Source organism: Symphalangus syndactylus, chromosome 19 (genome assembly GCF_028878055.3).
Source record: "Symphalangus syndactylus isolate Jambi chromosome 19, NHGRI_mSymSyn1-v2.1_pri, whole genome shotgun sequence".
In the NCBI taxonomy this organism is placed as follows: domain Eukaryota; kingdom Metazoa; phylum Chordata; class Mammalia; order Primates; family Hylobatidae; genus Symphalangus; species Symphalangus syndactylus.
Window position 1 is genome coordinate 17850425 of NC_072434.2, and position 13767 is coordinate 17864191.

The 13767-nt window shown below is 44.2% G+C and overlaps 1 protein-coding gene across 3 annotated transcripts in view; it reads left to right on the forward strand.

The window, feature by feature from the left end:
• Positions 1 to 13767, forward strand: part of DSTYK (dual serine/threonine and tyrosine protein kinase) — a 69955-nt gene that overhangs the window by 44317 nt on the left and 11871 nt on the right. For all 3 annotated transcript variants that reach the window (XM_055234791.2, XM_055234790.2, XM_055234792.2), the window contains exons 4-10: positions 3888 to 4120; positions 4833 to 4916; positions 5627 to 5803; positions 6425 to 6554; positions 7536 to 7692; positions 8126 to 8258; positions 10420 to 10533. In XM_055234791.2, the coding sequence (XP_055090766.1) occupies positions 3888 to 4120; positions 4833 to 4916; positions 5627 to 5803; positions 6425 to 6554; positions 7536 to 7692; positions 8126 to 8258; positions 10420 to 10533 (1028 nt within the window). The remainder of the gene's footprint in view (positions 1 to 3887; positions 4121 to 4832; positions 4917 to 5626; positions 5804 to 6424; positions 6555 to 7535; positions 7693 to 8125; positions 8259 to 10419; positions 10534 to 13767) is intronic.

Genomic DNA, 13767 nt, shown 5'->3' on the forward strand with positions numbered 1-13767 from the left:
CTGGCCTTGATTAATCTTCTTACATATTCGATACCTACCTGTGCTTTTCTATTCTGTCTCCTTAAGTCTAACTGAACTATTGTTATCTAACTGATTTCCCTGACTTCTTTCTCCAGTTCACCTTTACTGGCTCCCTATTTCTACAGACTAAGTTTAACTCCTACACCTAGTATTAAAGACCTTCCAAAGCCTAGCCCTTACCAACTTTTCCAGTCTTATTTCCTCACTATGCACTTTCCTGTATTTTCTATGTCAGTTGGTCTTAACTTCTTTCTGTCCTCCATACGCTCCCTTTACTTTTTCTTTGCTAACACCCTGCCTTAAACCTGGAATGTCTTTGATTTGTCTGTGAACTTCCAAATCCTACCTACCCATCAGGGCCTGTCTCCCAAATGCCATTTTTCATGAAATCTTTAATTTTCTCCTTTTTTTTATTTTTGGGACTGGTTCTTGCTCTGCCATCTAGACTGGAGTGCAGTAGTGCAGTCATGGCTCACTGCAGCCCCAATCTCCTGGGCTCAAGCAATCCTCCTGCCTCAGCCCCCTGCAGACCTGGGACTACAGGCACATGCTAGCCACCACACCAGCTAACTTTTTGTATTTTTTTTAGAGACAAGGGTTTCATCATGTTGGCCAAGCTGGTCTTGAACTCCTGGCCTCAAGCAATCCTCCCACCTCGGCCTCCTAAAAAGTGCTGGGATTATAGGCATGAGCCACCACACCTAGCCCTGCTTTAATTTTCTTAGCTAATAACAATTGCAGTCATTTGAAATCCCATAGCATTCCATCTGTAACTTATTTCTGGCATATTTCACTTTCTATCATTTATTATAGTTATTTATGTACTGCTGACTACTTCCTAAAATCCTAGAGTTGAAGGAGGGTAACATCTGGGTCTTATTCATCATCATATTCCTTGCAGCAAATAACACAGACTCTTGTATACAGTACATCTTTGGAGAATCAATGGGTGTGTGAATGATGGTATCTAGTTTAAGTTACACTTACAAATACAAAGGAAGTATGGTTGACTTTAGCAAGCATAGGTTGCCTGATTTCTTATAGTCATTCTAAAGATGAACAGAGATACCTCTTTGGTGAATTCTCCACTGCCGAGAGGAGTTGTTGAGAAGTGTTACTTGCAGTGGAAATCTTAGGAAGTCTTCTCAATATTTGATTAAAGACACCAGAGCATCACTGCCGGCATCATATTACACAGAATGGAGGTCAGGACAGCTAGGTTGGGCAGACAGTAAAGTATTCGATTGTTCTTACCTTGTTCTAAGTGCTGAGTATCCTTGAAACAATAAGAAGATTTAGAAGCAAGCTAGCACATGTTCTATGGAGCCAGATTTTTTTTTGTGCGTGTGTGCGTGTGTGTGTGTAAAGACGAGGTCTTGCTATGTTGCCCAGGCCTGTAGCGATCCTCCCGCTTCAGCCCCCACAAAGTGCTAGGATTACAGGTATGAGCCATCGTGCCCAGTGTGGAGCCAGATTACTATTACTGTTTGTTTTAAAATAAAGACAATGCATATGTGCTAGGTATCATGATATTCACACTTTATAAAATTTATTTTTAAGATAAAACCTGTATGTATAGTACTTAACTCAGAGTTATAAAGACACCATCCCCCAGCCACCCAGTTCTTCTCCGTATGTTCTTCTGCACTTGTCTTTTTCATTTAATATGTATCTTAGAGGGCATTCCATAAATATTCATACAAATTGTCTTCTTCTAATGGATATGCCTGAATTTACTGAACTATTCTCTCATTGGTGGACATTTAAGCTGTTTTTGTTTTTTATTTATTTTTATTTATTTATTTATTTTTTGAGACAGGATTTTGTTCTGTCGCCCAGGCTGGAGTGCAGAGGCCTGGTCTAGTCTCACTGCAACCTCTGCCTCCTGGGTTCAAGGAATCCTCCCACCTCAGGTGCCTCCCTAGTAGCTGGGTCTAAAGGTGTGTACCACCACACCTGGCTAATTTTTGTATTTTTAGTAGAGACAGGGTTTCACCATGTTGGCCAGGCTTATTTGTTTATTTTTTATTTTCTCTTTCACGAATGCAAACTATACTGCATTAATCATCATTGTACATATACACCTTGGGACTTGTAAGGGTATATCTCAAGAAAAAGAATTCCTAGAAGCAAAATAGTTAGATCAAAGGGTATGTAGATTTTTCTTGGTTGGTTGAACATTTTAATAGATATTGCCAAATTTCCTCTGAAGAAGTGGCACCCATTTAAGTTTCCACCAGTAGACATGAGAGTGCCTTTTTAGGAGCACATCTTTTTGCAAGTAGTTTGACTTCTCTCAAGTTCTTCTGTCCTCTGATTTACAATATTAATAGATGTTCTAATCCTAAGAGATAGTGTAGCATGGTGGGGACAATTGAGTTTTACTTTTTATTTATCTAGTAATTGATTAGAATAAAATTCCTGGCCGGGTGCAGTGGCTCATGCCTGTAATCTCAGCACTTTGGGAGGCCAAGGTGAGCAGATCAACTGAGGTCAGGAGTTCAAGACCAGCCTGGCCAACATGGTGAAACCCCATCTCTACTAAAAATACAAAAATTAGTCTGGCGTGGTGGTGGGCACCTGTAGTCCCAGGTACTTGGGAGGCTGAGGCACAAGATCACTTGAACCCTGAAGGCAGAGGTTGCAGTGAGCTGAGATTGTGCCACTGCACTCCAGCCTGGGCGATAAAGCTAAACTCAGTCTCAAAAAAAAACAAAACAAAACATAGAATAAAATTCCTGACTCTTGGGTTTTTCTCATTAATGTGCTAGGGAATGTGAAATTTTGCAAAGATCATAGGATTTGGAATAATGAGCACTGGGTTCAAATGCTGGCTGTGTTACTTCCTAACTGTACTATCCCCTTCCCATGTCTACTTTGTTCTCTCTTTGAGGCTGTTTCCTGATCTATAATACCCATCTAACAAAGTTATTGTGAAGATGAAATTAGATTACATGTGTGAAATCCTTATTTTAGTGCGTTTCAAATAGTTTGCACTTCATAAATGTTGTTCCTCCCCTCCTATAAATGTGACATAAAAGCTAACAAAATTGCCAGGCATGGTGGCTCACACCTGTAATCTCAGCACTTTGGGAGGCCGAGGTGGGCAGATCATGAGGTCAGGAGATCGAAACCATCCTGGCCAACGTGGTGAAACCCCATCTCTACTAAAAATACAAAAAATTAGCCAGATGTGGTGGCGGGCGCCTGTAGTCGCAGCTACTCGGGAGGCTGAGGCAGGAGAATGGCTTGAACCTGGGAGGCGGAGCTTGCAGTGAGCCGAGAAGATCACGCCACTCCACTCCAGCCTGGGCGACAGAGTGACACTCCGTCTCAAAAAAAAAAAAAAAAAAAGCTAACAAAATCAACAGTCTCATTCTAGACTTATTGCTTCTTCTTTTTTTTTTTTTTTTGAGACAGGTTCTCACTCCCATCACCCAGGCAGGAGTACAGTGGCACAATCACAGCTCATCGTAGCCTTTACGTCCTAGATTCAAGCCATCCTCCCGCCTGCCTCATCTTTTTACTTTTTGTAGAGATGAGGTCTCACTATGTTACCCAAGCTCATCTTGAACTCCTGGGCTCAAGCAATCCTCCTGCCTTGGCCTCCCAAAGTGCTGGAATTACAGGTGTGAGTCACTGTACCTGGACTTAATTGCTTCTTCTCAGGATCTTAGCTGCCTTTAGTAGTTGAGGGTTACATGACCCCTGATCATTGTGAGAGTTAGACGTCATCAACGAATCATGTCTTTTTGCAGCCATCATCATCACGGTAGTTCCATGGTTCTGATTTGAGAGATGACTTTATTTAGTGTGTCTGCCCCTTCTTCCTCACAACTAATTAGCTTATTTCTCTGCCTCCATAGACGTCATTGTCCCTGAGAATGGAGAACCAGTGGGCACCAGAGAGATCAAATGCTGCATCCGACAGATCCAGGAACTCATCATCTCCCGACTTAATCAGGCAGTGGCTAATAAGCTGATCAGCTCAGTGGATTACCTGAGGGAGAGCTTCGTCGGAACCCTGGAACGATGTCTGCAGAGCCTGGAGAAGTCTCAGGATGTCTCAGTTCACATCACCAGTAATTATCTCAAACAGGTAGACAAAGAATGATTTTTAAGACATCGTGTCATAGATAACACATGAAAAATCTGCACAAGTCCACACTTCAAATTAGGCAAGAATTTCCCTTTCAGCTTCTTGCGAATCTTGTTTGAATTTTATTTTGTTTTCCTGTCACATGACCACTGCCTGTGGGAGATGTTGGTGAGCTGTAAAACTGCATTTAAGTTGATAAATATAGGCCAGCCACAGTGGCTCACGCCTGTAATCCCAGCACTTTGGGAGGCTGAGGTGGGCGGATCACCTGAGGTTGGGAGTTTGAGACCAGCCTGACCAACATGGAGAAACCCCATCTCTACTAAAAATACAAAATTAGCCGGGCGTGGTGGCGCATACCTGTAATCCCAGCTACATGGGAGGCTGAGGCAGGAGAATCGCTTGAACCTGGGAGGCGGAGGTTTTGGTGAGCCAAGATCACGCCATTGCACTCCAGCCTGGGGGACAAGAGCGAAACTCTGTCTGAAAAAAAAAAAAAAAAAAAAAAAAGTTGATGAATGTAAAGATGAGGTAGAAGGGGCTAGATAGTCACAAAATAAATAATCAACTTAAGTTGACTCTGCAAATATATTGAGGGGTAAGTTTGGAAACCCTGAGTCTGGACTATGTTCTTGAAATAAGTATCATTTATTGCATTTTTGAAATAGCCACACTACTGAGGGCATGTTTTCTTTGGCATTGTCTCTTTCAGATCTTAAATGCTGCCTATCATGTTGAAGTCACGTTTCACTCAGGGTCGTCAGTTACAAGGATGCTCTGGGAGCAAATCAAGCAGGTAGGGATTATTACTTAGAGAAAGATTTCTAAGCCCCTAGTTGGCTCAAATGAATCCTAGTGACCCCAGTAGGAAACAGATATCTAGGATCTTCTGTTAAGGCAGGGTGACCATTTGTTCTGGTTTGCCTGCCTGGGAGAATTCTGGTTTATGCCTATTCTCAAATAATTATTAACGTTGTTCTCTTGAACTCTCAGAAGTTTTGGGTTTAAATGATTTTTATGTTGGGTGCTCTTTGTGGCCAATGGAAAAATAGAAAAAAAAGATAAATGATATTTCATGGAGCCATAAGACTCTACCAAACTAGCTTCTTCATATTTCTTTTTCCCAGCCTAAATCTTTTCTCAGAACTAGGCTTTGTTGTTGCCGGAGGCTGTGAATGTGGTTTCTGTTCTGGAATTTGATCTGGCTCTTATGTAGAGTTATTTACTGTCTTCAGAAAGATTATCAGGCACTCCCTGGCACTGAATGTAATATATTGAGGGTTTGTGAGCATGTAGACTAGGCCTGGTGTTCTTTGATGCTTTTCTCTGGGCTAGGACCTGATTTTGAGGTAGATAGAACTGGAAAGGAACTTTGGACTTCGTATGGCTCGCATCTTTTGAGCCTGCTCTTAATGAACGGATAACCCAGAAAAGGAAGGACACTGGATCTTTGTAGTGGTTCTTGTCTCTCATTCCTTGGTGATCTCGCTGTCTTCATCCTGGTAGATCATCCAGCGCATCACATGGGTGAGCCCACCTGCCATCACTCTGGAATGGAAGAGGAAGGTGGCCCAGGAAGCCATTGAGAGCCTCAGCGCCTCCAAATTGGCCAAGAGCATTTGCAGCCAATTCCGGACTCGGCTCAATAGTTCCCATGAGGCTTTTGCAGCCTCCTTGCGGCAGGTTGGTATGTAGGAAAGGAGATAATAGCTGGATCAAGCAGAGAAGAGCCTCATCCAGATGGGAATATTTTGCCCTCTGCTCTTCATACACACACACACACACACACACACACACACACACACACACATTAAAATCATCAGTATATTTTCTTTCTAGCCTGTTATAGGAAGTTTTTTCAATAAATTTTTCATGTGGATATTTTCCTAACTCTCGGGAGAATGGAGTGAGCTCAGTTAATTTCTCCCCATTTCACTGAGTGAGGAAAGAAAATAAGAGTAGGAATTTTATATGTTTATATAGTATTTTAGGAACAAATGACAGAAGGTCATGACTTTTCAACTTCTATATTATTTCATAATTGTTTGACATCTGATTGTCCACTGGCAGGGAGTGGGTGTGTCCAGGCAGAGAGTGGATAGATGTGAGTATGCATCCAGGAGGAAGAGTTACTATTTATTGAGCGTCTGCTCTGTGCCCGTCTCTGTGCTAAACATGTTACATGTATCTTGTTTAATTCTCACAATTATCTATATGAAGTAGATATTGTTATCCCTGTATAACAGGTGAGGAAGCTGAAGCAAGGGACTTAAGTCATATGTACTTTTTCTGTTTCTCTCCCAGCTAGAAGCTGGCCACTCAGGCCGGTTAGAGAAAACTGAAGATCTATGGCTGAGGGTTCGGAAAGATCATGCCCCCCGCCTGGCCCGCCTTTCTCTGGAAAGCCGTTCTTTACAGGATGTCTTGCTTCATCGTGAGTCTGGTTTTCTTCTAAATAAACTGGAGGATGGTTCAGGATACCTGACATTCTTATGTCCAGCCTCAGAGAATCCTAGTGTCTAAAGCTGCTTCTTCGCAAAGCTGCCTAAACGCTTACTGATGTTTTTGAATTCCTAAAGTCTCTTCCTGCTATTTATATAGTTCAAATAACATGACCAGGCCAGGTGTGGTGGCTCATACCTGTAATCTTAGCACTTTGGGAGGCTGAGGTGGGTGGATTGCCTGAGCTCAGAAGTTCAAGACCAGCCTGGGCAATATGGCAAGGCCACATCTCTACTAAAAAAATTAGCTGGGCGTGGTGGCACTTGTCTGTAACCCCAGCTCCTCGGGAGGCTGAGGCAGAAGATTCACTTGAACCCAGAGGTGGAGGTTGCAGTGAGCCAAGATCATACCACTGCACTGCAGCCTGGGTGACAGAGCAAGACTCTGTCTCCAAAAAAAAAAAAAAAATACCACATAACCACAGTTTATTTGCATTAAACCAGTTAGATTACTTTCTATTGGGTTAGAATGACACTAGAATTTTATCCCTGGGCATGATTACAGCTTCCTGACCTGGTTCACAATGAAGAATGTTACAGGGCCGGCATGGTGGCTTACGCCTGTAATCCCAGTACTTTGGGAGGCCGTGGTGGGTGGATCACTTGAGCCCAGGAGTTCGCGACCACCCTGGGCAACATGGCAAAACCCCGTCTCTACTAAAACTGTAAAAATTAGCCGTGCATGGTGGCACATGCCTGTAATCCCAACTACTTGGGAGCCTGAGGCAGAATAATCGCTTGAACCCAGGAGGCAGAGGTTGCAGTGAGCAGAGATCATGCCACTGCACTCCTGCCTGGGTGACAGAACAAGACTCTGTCTCAAAAAAAAAAAAAAGAAAAAAAAAGAATCTTAACAGAGGTTGCCCACCAAGTTCCCATCCCTCCTGCCTTATCTCTGTCTCTGTACCTTATAGGTAAACCTAAACTGGGACAGGAACTGGGCCGGGGCCAGTATGGTGTGGTATACCTGTGTGACAACTGGGGAGGACACTTCCCTTGTGCCCTCAAATCAGTTGTCCCTCCAGATGAGAAGCACTGGAATGATCTGGCTTTGGAATTTCACTATATGAGGTGGGTCCTGGTCTCATTCATCTCTATGAGAAAGATCCAGAGAAGAATCTAGAAGCCTGGTTTAGATTTTGTACGAAGAGCTACAGCATGGCCTCTCTATATTTAGGTTTCTGTGTCTAACAAACATGTGCTCCCTTTCAGGCCTTTGCTGTTTTTGCTTGCTCTTTCCCCACCATCCTAATTTCTCAGACTCATCATTCTATTTAACTTTCTTCTTTAGTCCTTAAGCCTTATGAGTTTTTAGAATCCAGGATTCTTCACCTTGTTGAAGAGGCCATGTTCTGTCTGTACTGAGGGCTTTGTCTGCACTGAGGGCCATTACCTCTGGACCTGTCCTAAGCATGGTCTGGAAATTATTGTCTCATACATTCTGGCATGTCATGCAGGATTAGAGCCCAAGCCTTGTAGCCCAGACCTCTCTCCTTCCCTCCAGGTCTCTGCCGAAGCATGAGCGACTGGTGGATCTCCATGGTTCAGTCATTGACTACAACTATGGTGGTGGCTCCAGCATTGCTGTGCTCCTCATTATGGAGCGGCTACACCGGGATCTCTACACAGGGCTAAAGGTAAGGAGAGAGCAAGATCCAGCTGGCAGCCAAATCCGTGGGTTCCTTTCTGGCCTCTCATCCTCTCCTGTTTATTCAGAGCTTTTAGCTTTCATCAGAGATTGTTGGAGTAATTAGGGTTTATTTCACTTATTTCCAAAAACCCTTAAAGATTTCTCAGCTGGGCATGGTGGCTCACCCCTGTAATCCCAGCACGTGGGGAGGCCAAGGTGGGAGGATCACTTGAGTCCAGGAGTTTGAGACCAGTCTGGTCAATAGAGGGAGACCTCGTCTCTATAAAAAATTTAAAAGTTAGCTGAGTGTGGTGGCTCATACCTGTAGTCCCAGCTACTCGAGGGGGCTGAGCTGGGAGGATCTCTTGTGCTTAGGAGGTTGAGACTGCAGTGAGCTATGATCATGCCACTGCACCCTAGCCTGGGTGACAGAGCAAGACCCTATCTCTAAAAATAAAAATAAAAAAAAATTTTAAAGATTTCTCAGAACCTATTTTCACCCCATTATATGCCCAGAATACTGTCATTCACCACTCAGACCCCTGTGGTAGTAGTAAAAATCTAAACTCCTTAGAAGAGCAGTACAGCTTCTTGTAACTCTGCTCTTCTTTCTCATTTTTGCTGTAAGAGGATAAAGCTAGTTTTTGTTGTTTAGTCAACAGATATTTATTAGTGACTGCTTTGTACAAGGTCCAGCATTAAGCACCATTAGAGGGTATCAGAAGGTATAACTGACAGGCACTATTAAGAGAACTGTAATCAGCAACCATTTCAGGAAGATGTGGCATTTGAGTTTGACAAATATACCATGATGGGTAGAATTTGGGCAGTTGGAAGGAAGAGGCCATAGCAGGGGGAAGGAACAGCTTAATGCCTAGAGCATTCGAAGGCCGGTAAGGACACTGGGCACATTGGAGCAGCTGGTTCGTTTTGGGAATCAGGAGACATAATGTGCAAAGAGATGTTGGGAACAAATTATATAAGACCCAAAATGTTAAGAATTTCCGTAGAATTCAAATTCTGTTATAGACTGTGAGAAGCTACTAAAGGATTTTATTTGAGTGAAGGTGAAAACCTCAGTTGGATGTTGAGTTTCCCTTGTCTAAACCACCAAGAGGGAATTAGAGAGGTTTCTTTTGTCTGTTCCCTACATAGGAGCTGAGTAGAAGGAGAGAGAAGCTGACGTCAGAGTCTCTGAGTAGATCCCTTCTCATGGATTCCTCTTGGACCAGTTTATATGGAGGCTTCCAGAAGTAGGGCAGAGGAAACCTTAGAAATGCTTCCTGGAGTCATGAGGAATCAATATGATGAAGAAAATGACTCTCCAAGCAGCTTTCCCTCTTCATTTCAGAGGAGTTAAGCATTGTCTGATGCATTTCCACAAGTGAGCTAGAGAACATCCTTTGAGCTTTTGAATGAGTGATGTGACATTTTCCAGTATTCAGGAGACCCTGAATTGAAGTAATATGAGTGACTTTGGTATTTGAATCCATAAAACCAAACCTGGGCTAACCAGGCCTGTAAAGCAATGGAAGTAAATCTTCCTGAGGGACCTAGAAATAGTCACTTTGAGCCTCAAGGGCAGTTCCAGAATTTGTTCAAGTGTTAGAAATGAGCTCATGGCTTAGTTGTTTGGTTCCATCTTCTAGTCACATTTGAGGTGATCTATTTGGCTTAACTGCAGCCTGCAAGGGATTTTATCTGGCTTTGTCTCCTTTACAACTTGCTCTTCCTTGATTTTCCTCTACTTCCCTCTCCTAACTGCTTTTTTCTCCCCCCACCTTTTTTTTTTTTTGAGACAGAGTCTTGCTCTGTCACCCAGGCTGGAGTGCAGTGGCACCATCTCAGCTCACTGCAAACTGCCTCCTGGGTTCAAGTGATTCTCCTGCCTCAGCCTCCCAAGTAGCTGGGATTACAGGCACCTGCCACCACATCCAGCTAATTCTTTTTTGCATTTTTAGTAGAGACAGGATTTCACCATGTTTGCCAGGCTGGTCTTGAAATTCTTGACCTTGGCCTCCCTAAGTGCTGGGGTTACAGGCACGAGCCACTGTGCCCGGCTCTTCCTCTTTTTAAAAATCACTTTTCTGTCCACATGTGCCCTTGTATAGTCAGTTGAGTTGAGGAGTTGCCTTATCATGACAAGTAAGCTCTTTTTTCTCCCCAAGGCTGGGCTGACCCTGGAGACACGTTTGCAGATAGCACTAGATGTGGTGGAGGGAATCCGCTTCCTGCACAGCCAGGGACTTGTCCATCGTGATATCAAACTGAAAAATGTGCTGGTAAGTAAGAGCTGTTTCCCCAAGATTATACCCTACCTCTGTGGCTGAGTGATTTTGGAGGGTACATGTAAATATAAGTTAGATCCTAAGAAAAGTCCTCATAGAAAGTGTATTAGTCCATTCTCATGCTGCTAGTAAAGACATACCTAAGACTGGGTAATTTATAAAGGAAAGAGGTTTAATTGACTCACAGTTGCACAGGGCTTGAGAGGCCTCAGGAAACTTACAGTTATGGCGGAAGGGGAAATAAACACATTCTTCTTCACATGGCAGCAGCAAGGAGAGGTACTGAACAAAAGGGGGTAAAGCCCCTTACAAAACCATCAGATCTTGTTAGAACTCACTGTCATGAGAAAAGCATGAGGGTGACTGCCCCCATGATTAAATTACCTCTCACTGGGTCCCTCCCACAACACATGTGGATTATGGGAACTACAATTCAAGATGAGATTTGGGTGGGGACACAGCCAAACCATATCATTCTGCCCCTGGCCCCTCCCAGATCTCATGTCCTCACATTTCAAAACACAATCATGCCTTCCTAACAGTTCCCCAAAGTCTTAACTCATTCTAGCATTAATCCAAAAGTCCAAGTCCAAAGTTTTATCTGAGACAAGGCAAGTCCCTTCTGCCTGTGAGCCTATAAAATCAAAAGCAAGTTAGTTACTTTCTACATACTACGAGGGTACACGCATTGGGTAAATACACCCATTCCAAATGGGAGAAATTGGCCAAAACAAAGGTGCTACAGGGCCTATGCAAGTCTGAAATCCAATAGGGCAGTCATTAAACCCTGCAGTTCCAAAACGATCTTCTTTGACTCCATGTCTCACATCCAGCGCACACTGATGCAAGAGGTGGTCTCCCATGGCATTGGGCATCTTCACACCTGTGGCTTTGCAGGATACAGCCTACCTCCTGGCTGCTTTCATGGGCTGGTGTTGAGTGTCTGTGGCTTTTCTAGGCACACGGTGCAAGTTATGTGTGGATCTACCATTCTGGGTTCTGGAAGACAGTGGCCTTCTTCTCACAGCTCCACTAGGCAGTGTCCCAGTGGGGACTTTCTGTGGGGGCTCCAACCCCATACATCCCTTCTGCACTGCCCTAGCAGAGGTTCTCCATGGGGGCTCCACCCCTGCAGCAAACTTCTGCATGGGTATCCAGGCATTTCCATACATCCTCTGAAATCTAGGCAGAGGTTCCCAAACCGCAATTCTTGATTTCTATGCACCTGCAGGCCCAACACCACGTGTAAGCTGCCAAGATTTGGGGCTTGCACCCTCTGAAGCAATGGCCTGAGCTATGTGTTGGCCCCTTTTAGCCACAGCTGGAACTGAAGCAGCTGGGATGCAGGGTACCATGTTTGAAGGCTGCACAGAGCAGGGGGGTCCTGGGCCCAGCCCACAGAACCATTTTTCCCTCCTAGATCTCTAGGCCTGTCATAGGAGGGGCTGCTGTTAAGGTCTCTGACATGCCCTGGAGAAATTTTACCCATTGTCTTGCTGGTTAATATTCGGCTCCTTGTTACTTACAAAAATTTCTGCAGTGGGCTTGAATTTCTCCCCAGAAAATAGGTTTTCTTTTTTTTCTTTTCTTTTTTTTTTTTTTTTGAGATGGAGTCTCACTCTGTTGCCCAGGCTGGGGTGCAGTGGCACAATCTCGACTCACTGTAACCTCCACCTCCCAGGTTCAAGCGATTCTCCTGCTTCAGCCTCCCAAGTAGCTGGGATTACAGGCAGCCGGGCTAATTTTTGTATTTTTAGTAGAGACAGGGTTTTGCCATGTTGGCCAGACTGGTCTCCAACTCCTGACCTCAAGTGATCCGCCCACCTCGGCCTCCCAGAGTGCTGGGATTATAGGCGTGAGGCACTGCACCCAGCCAGAAAATAGGTTTTCTTTTCTATCACATTGTCAGGCTGCAAATTTTTCAAAATTTTATGCTCTGCCTCCTCTTTAACACTTTGCTGCTTAAAAATTTCTTCTGGGTGGGCATGGTGGCTCACATCTGTAATCCCAGCACTTTGGGAGGCCGAGGTGGGTGGATCACCTGAAGTCAGGAGTTTGAGGCCAGCCTGGCCAACATGGTGAAACCCTGTCTCTACTAAAAATAAAAAATTAGCCGGGTGTGGTGGCACACACCTGTAGTCCCAGCTACTTGGGAGGCTGAGGCAGGAGAATTGCTTGAACCTGGGAGGGGGAGGTTGCAGTGAGCTGAGATTGCGCCACTGCACTCCAGCCTGGGTGACAGAGTGAGACTCCGTCTCTAAATAAATAAATAAATAAATTTCTTCCACCAGATACCCTAAGTCATCTCTCTCAAGTTCAGAGTTCCATGGATCTCTAGGGCAGGGGCAAAATGCCTTCAGTCTTCTTGCATAGCAATAGTGACCTTTATTCCAGTTCCCAACAAGTTCCTCATTTCCATCTGAGACCACCTTAGCCTCGACATCATTGTCCATGTCACTATCAGCATTTTGGTCAAAGCCATTCATCAAGTCTCTAGGAAGTTCCAAACTTTCCCACATTTTCCTGTCTTCTTCTGAGCCCTCCAAACTGTTCCAGCCTCTGTCTGTTACTCAGTTCCAAAGTCGCTTCCACAATTTCATGTATCCTTACAGCAGCAGCCCACTCTTGGTACAATTTACTGTGTTAGTCCATTCTCACGCTGCTAATAAAGACATACCTGAGACTGGGTACCTTTTACAGGAAGAATGGTTAATTGACTCACAGTTCCGCAGGGCTGGAGAGGCCTCAGGAAGCTTACCATCATGGTGGAAGGGGAAGAAGCAAACATGTCCTTCTTCACATGGTGGCAGCAAGGAGAAGTGCCGATCAAAAGGAGGAAAAGCCCCTTACCTCCCATCAGGTCCCTCCCATGACACGTGGGGATTATGGGAGTTACAATTCAAGATGAAATTTGGATGGGGACAAACCATATCCGAAAGTAGTAGAGTTAACAAACCATATCAGAAAGTAGTAGAGTTAACAGCATGGTGAAAGATGGTGTGTGAGACTTAAAGCTTAGGGAGGAGTTTCATCATAGACTTAGCTGATATTGTGTAAGGTTTTTTCCCCCTACACTGTTTTGAAAAATGTTAAACTTATGGAAGAGTGGTACAAAGAAGACCCATATACCCTTCACCCAAATTCATATTCTCTTTTCTCCAAAATGTATGCTCTCTCTTTCTCTCTATACATGCACACACACACACACACACACACACACACGTGTGC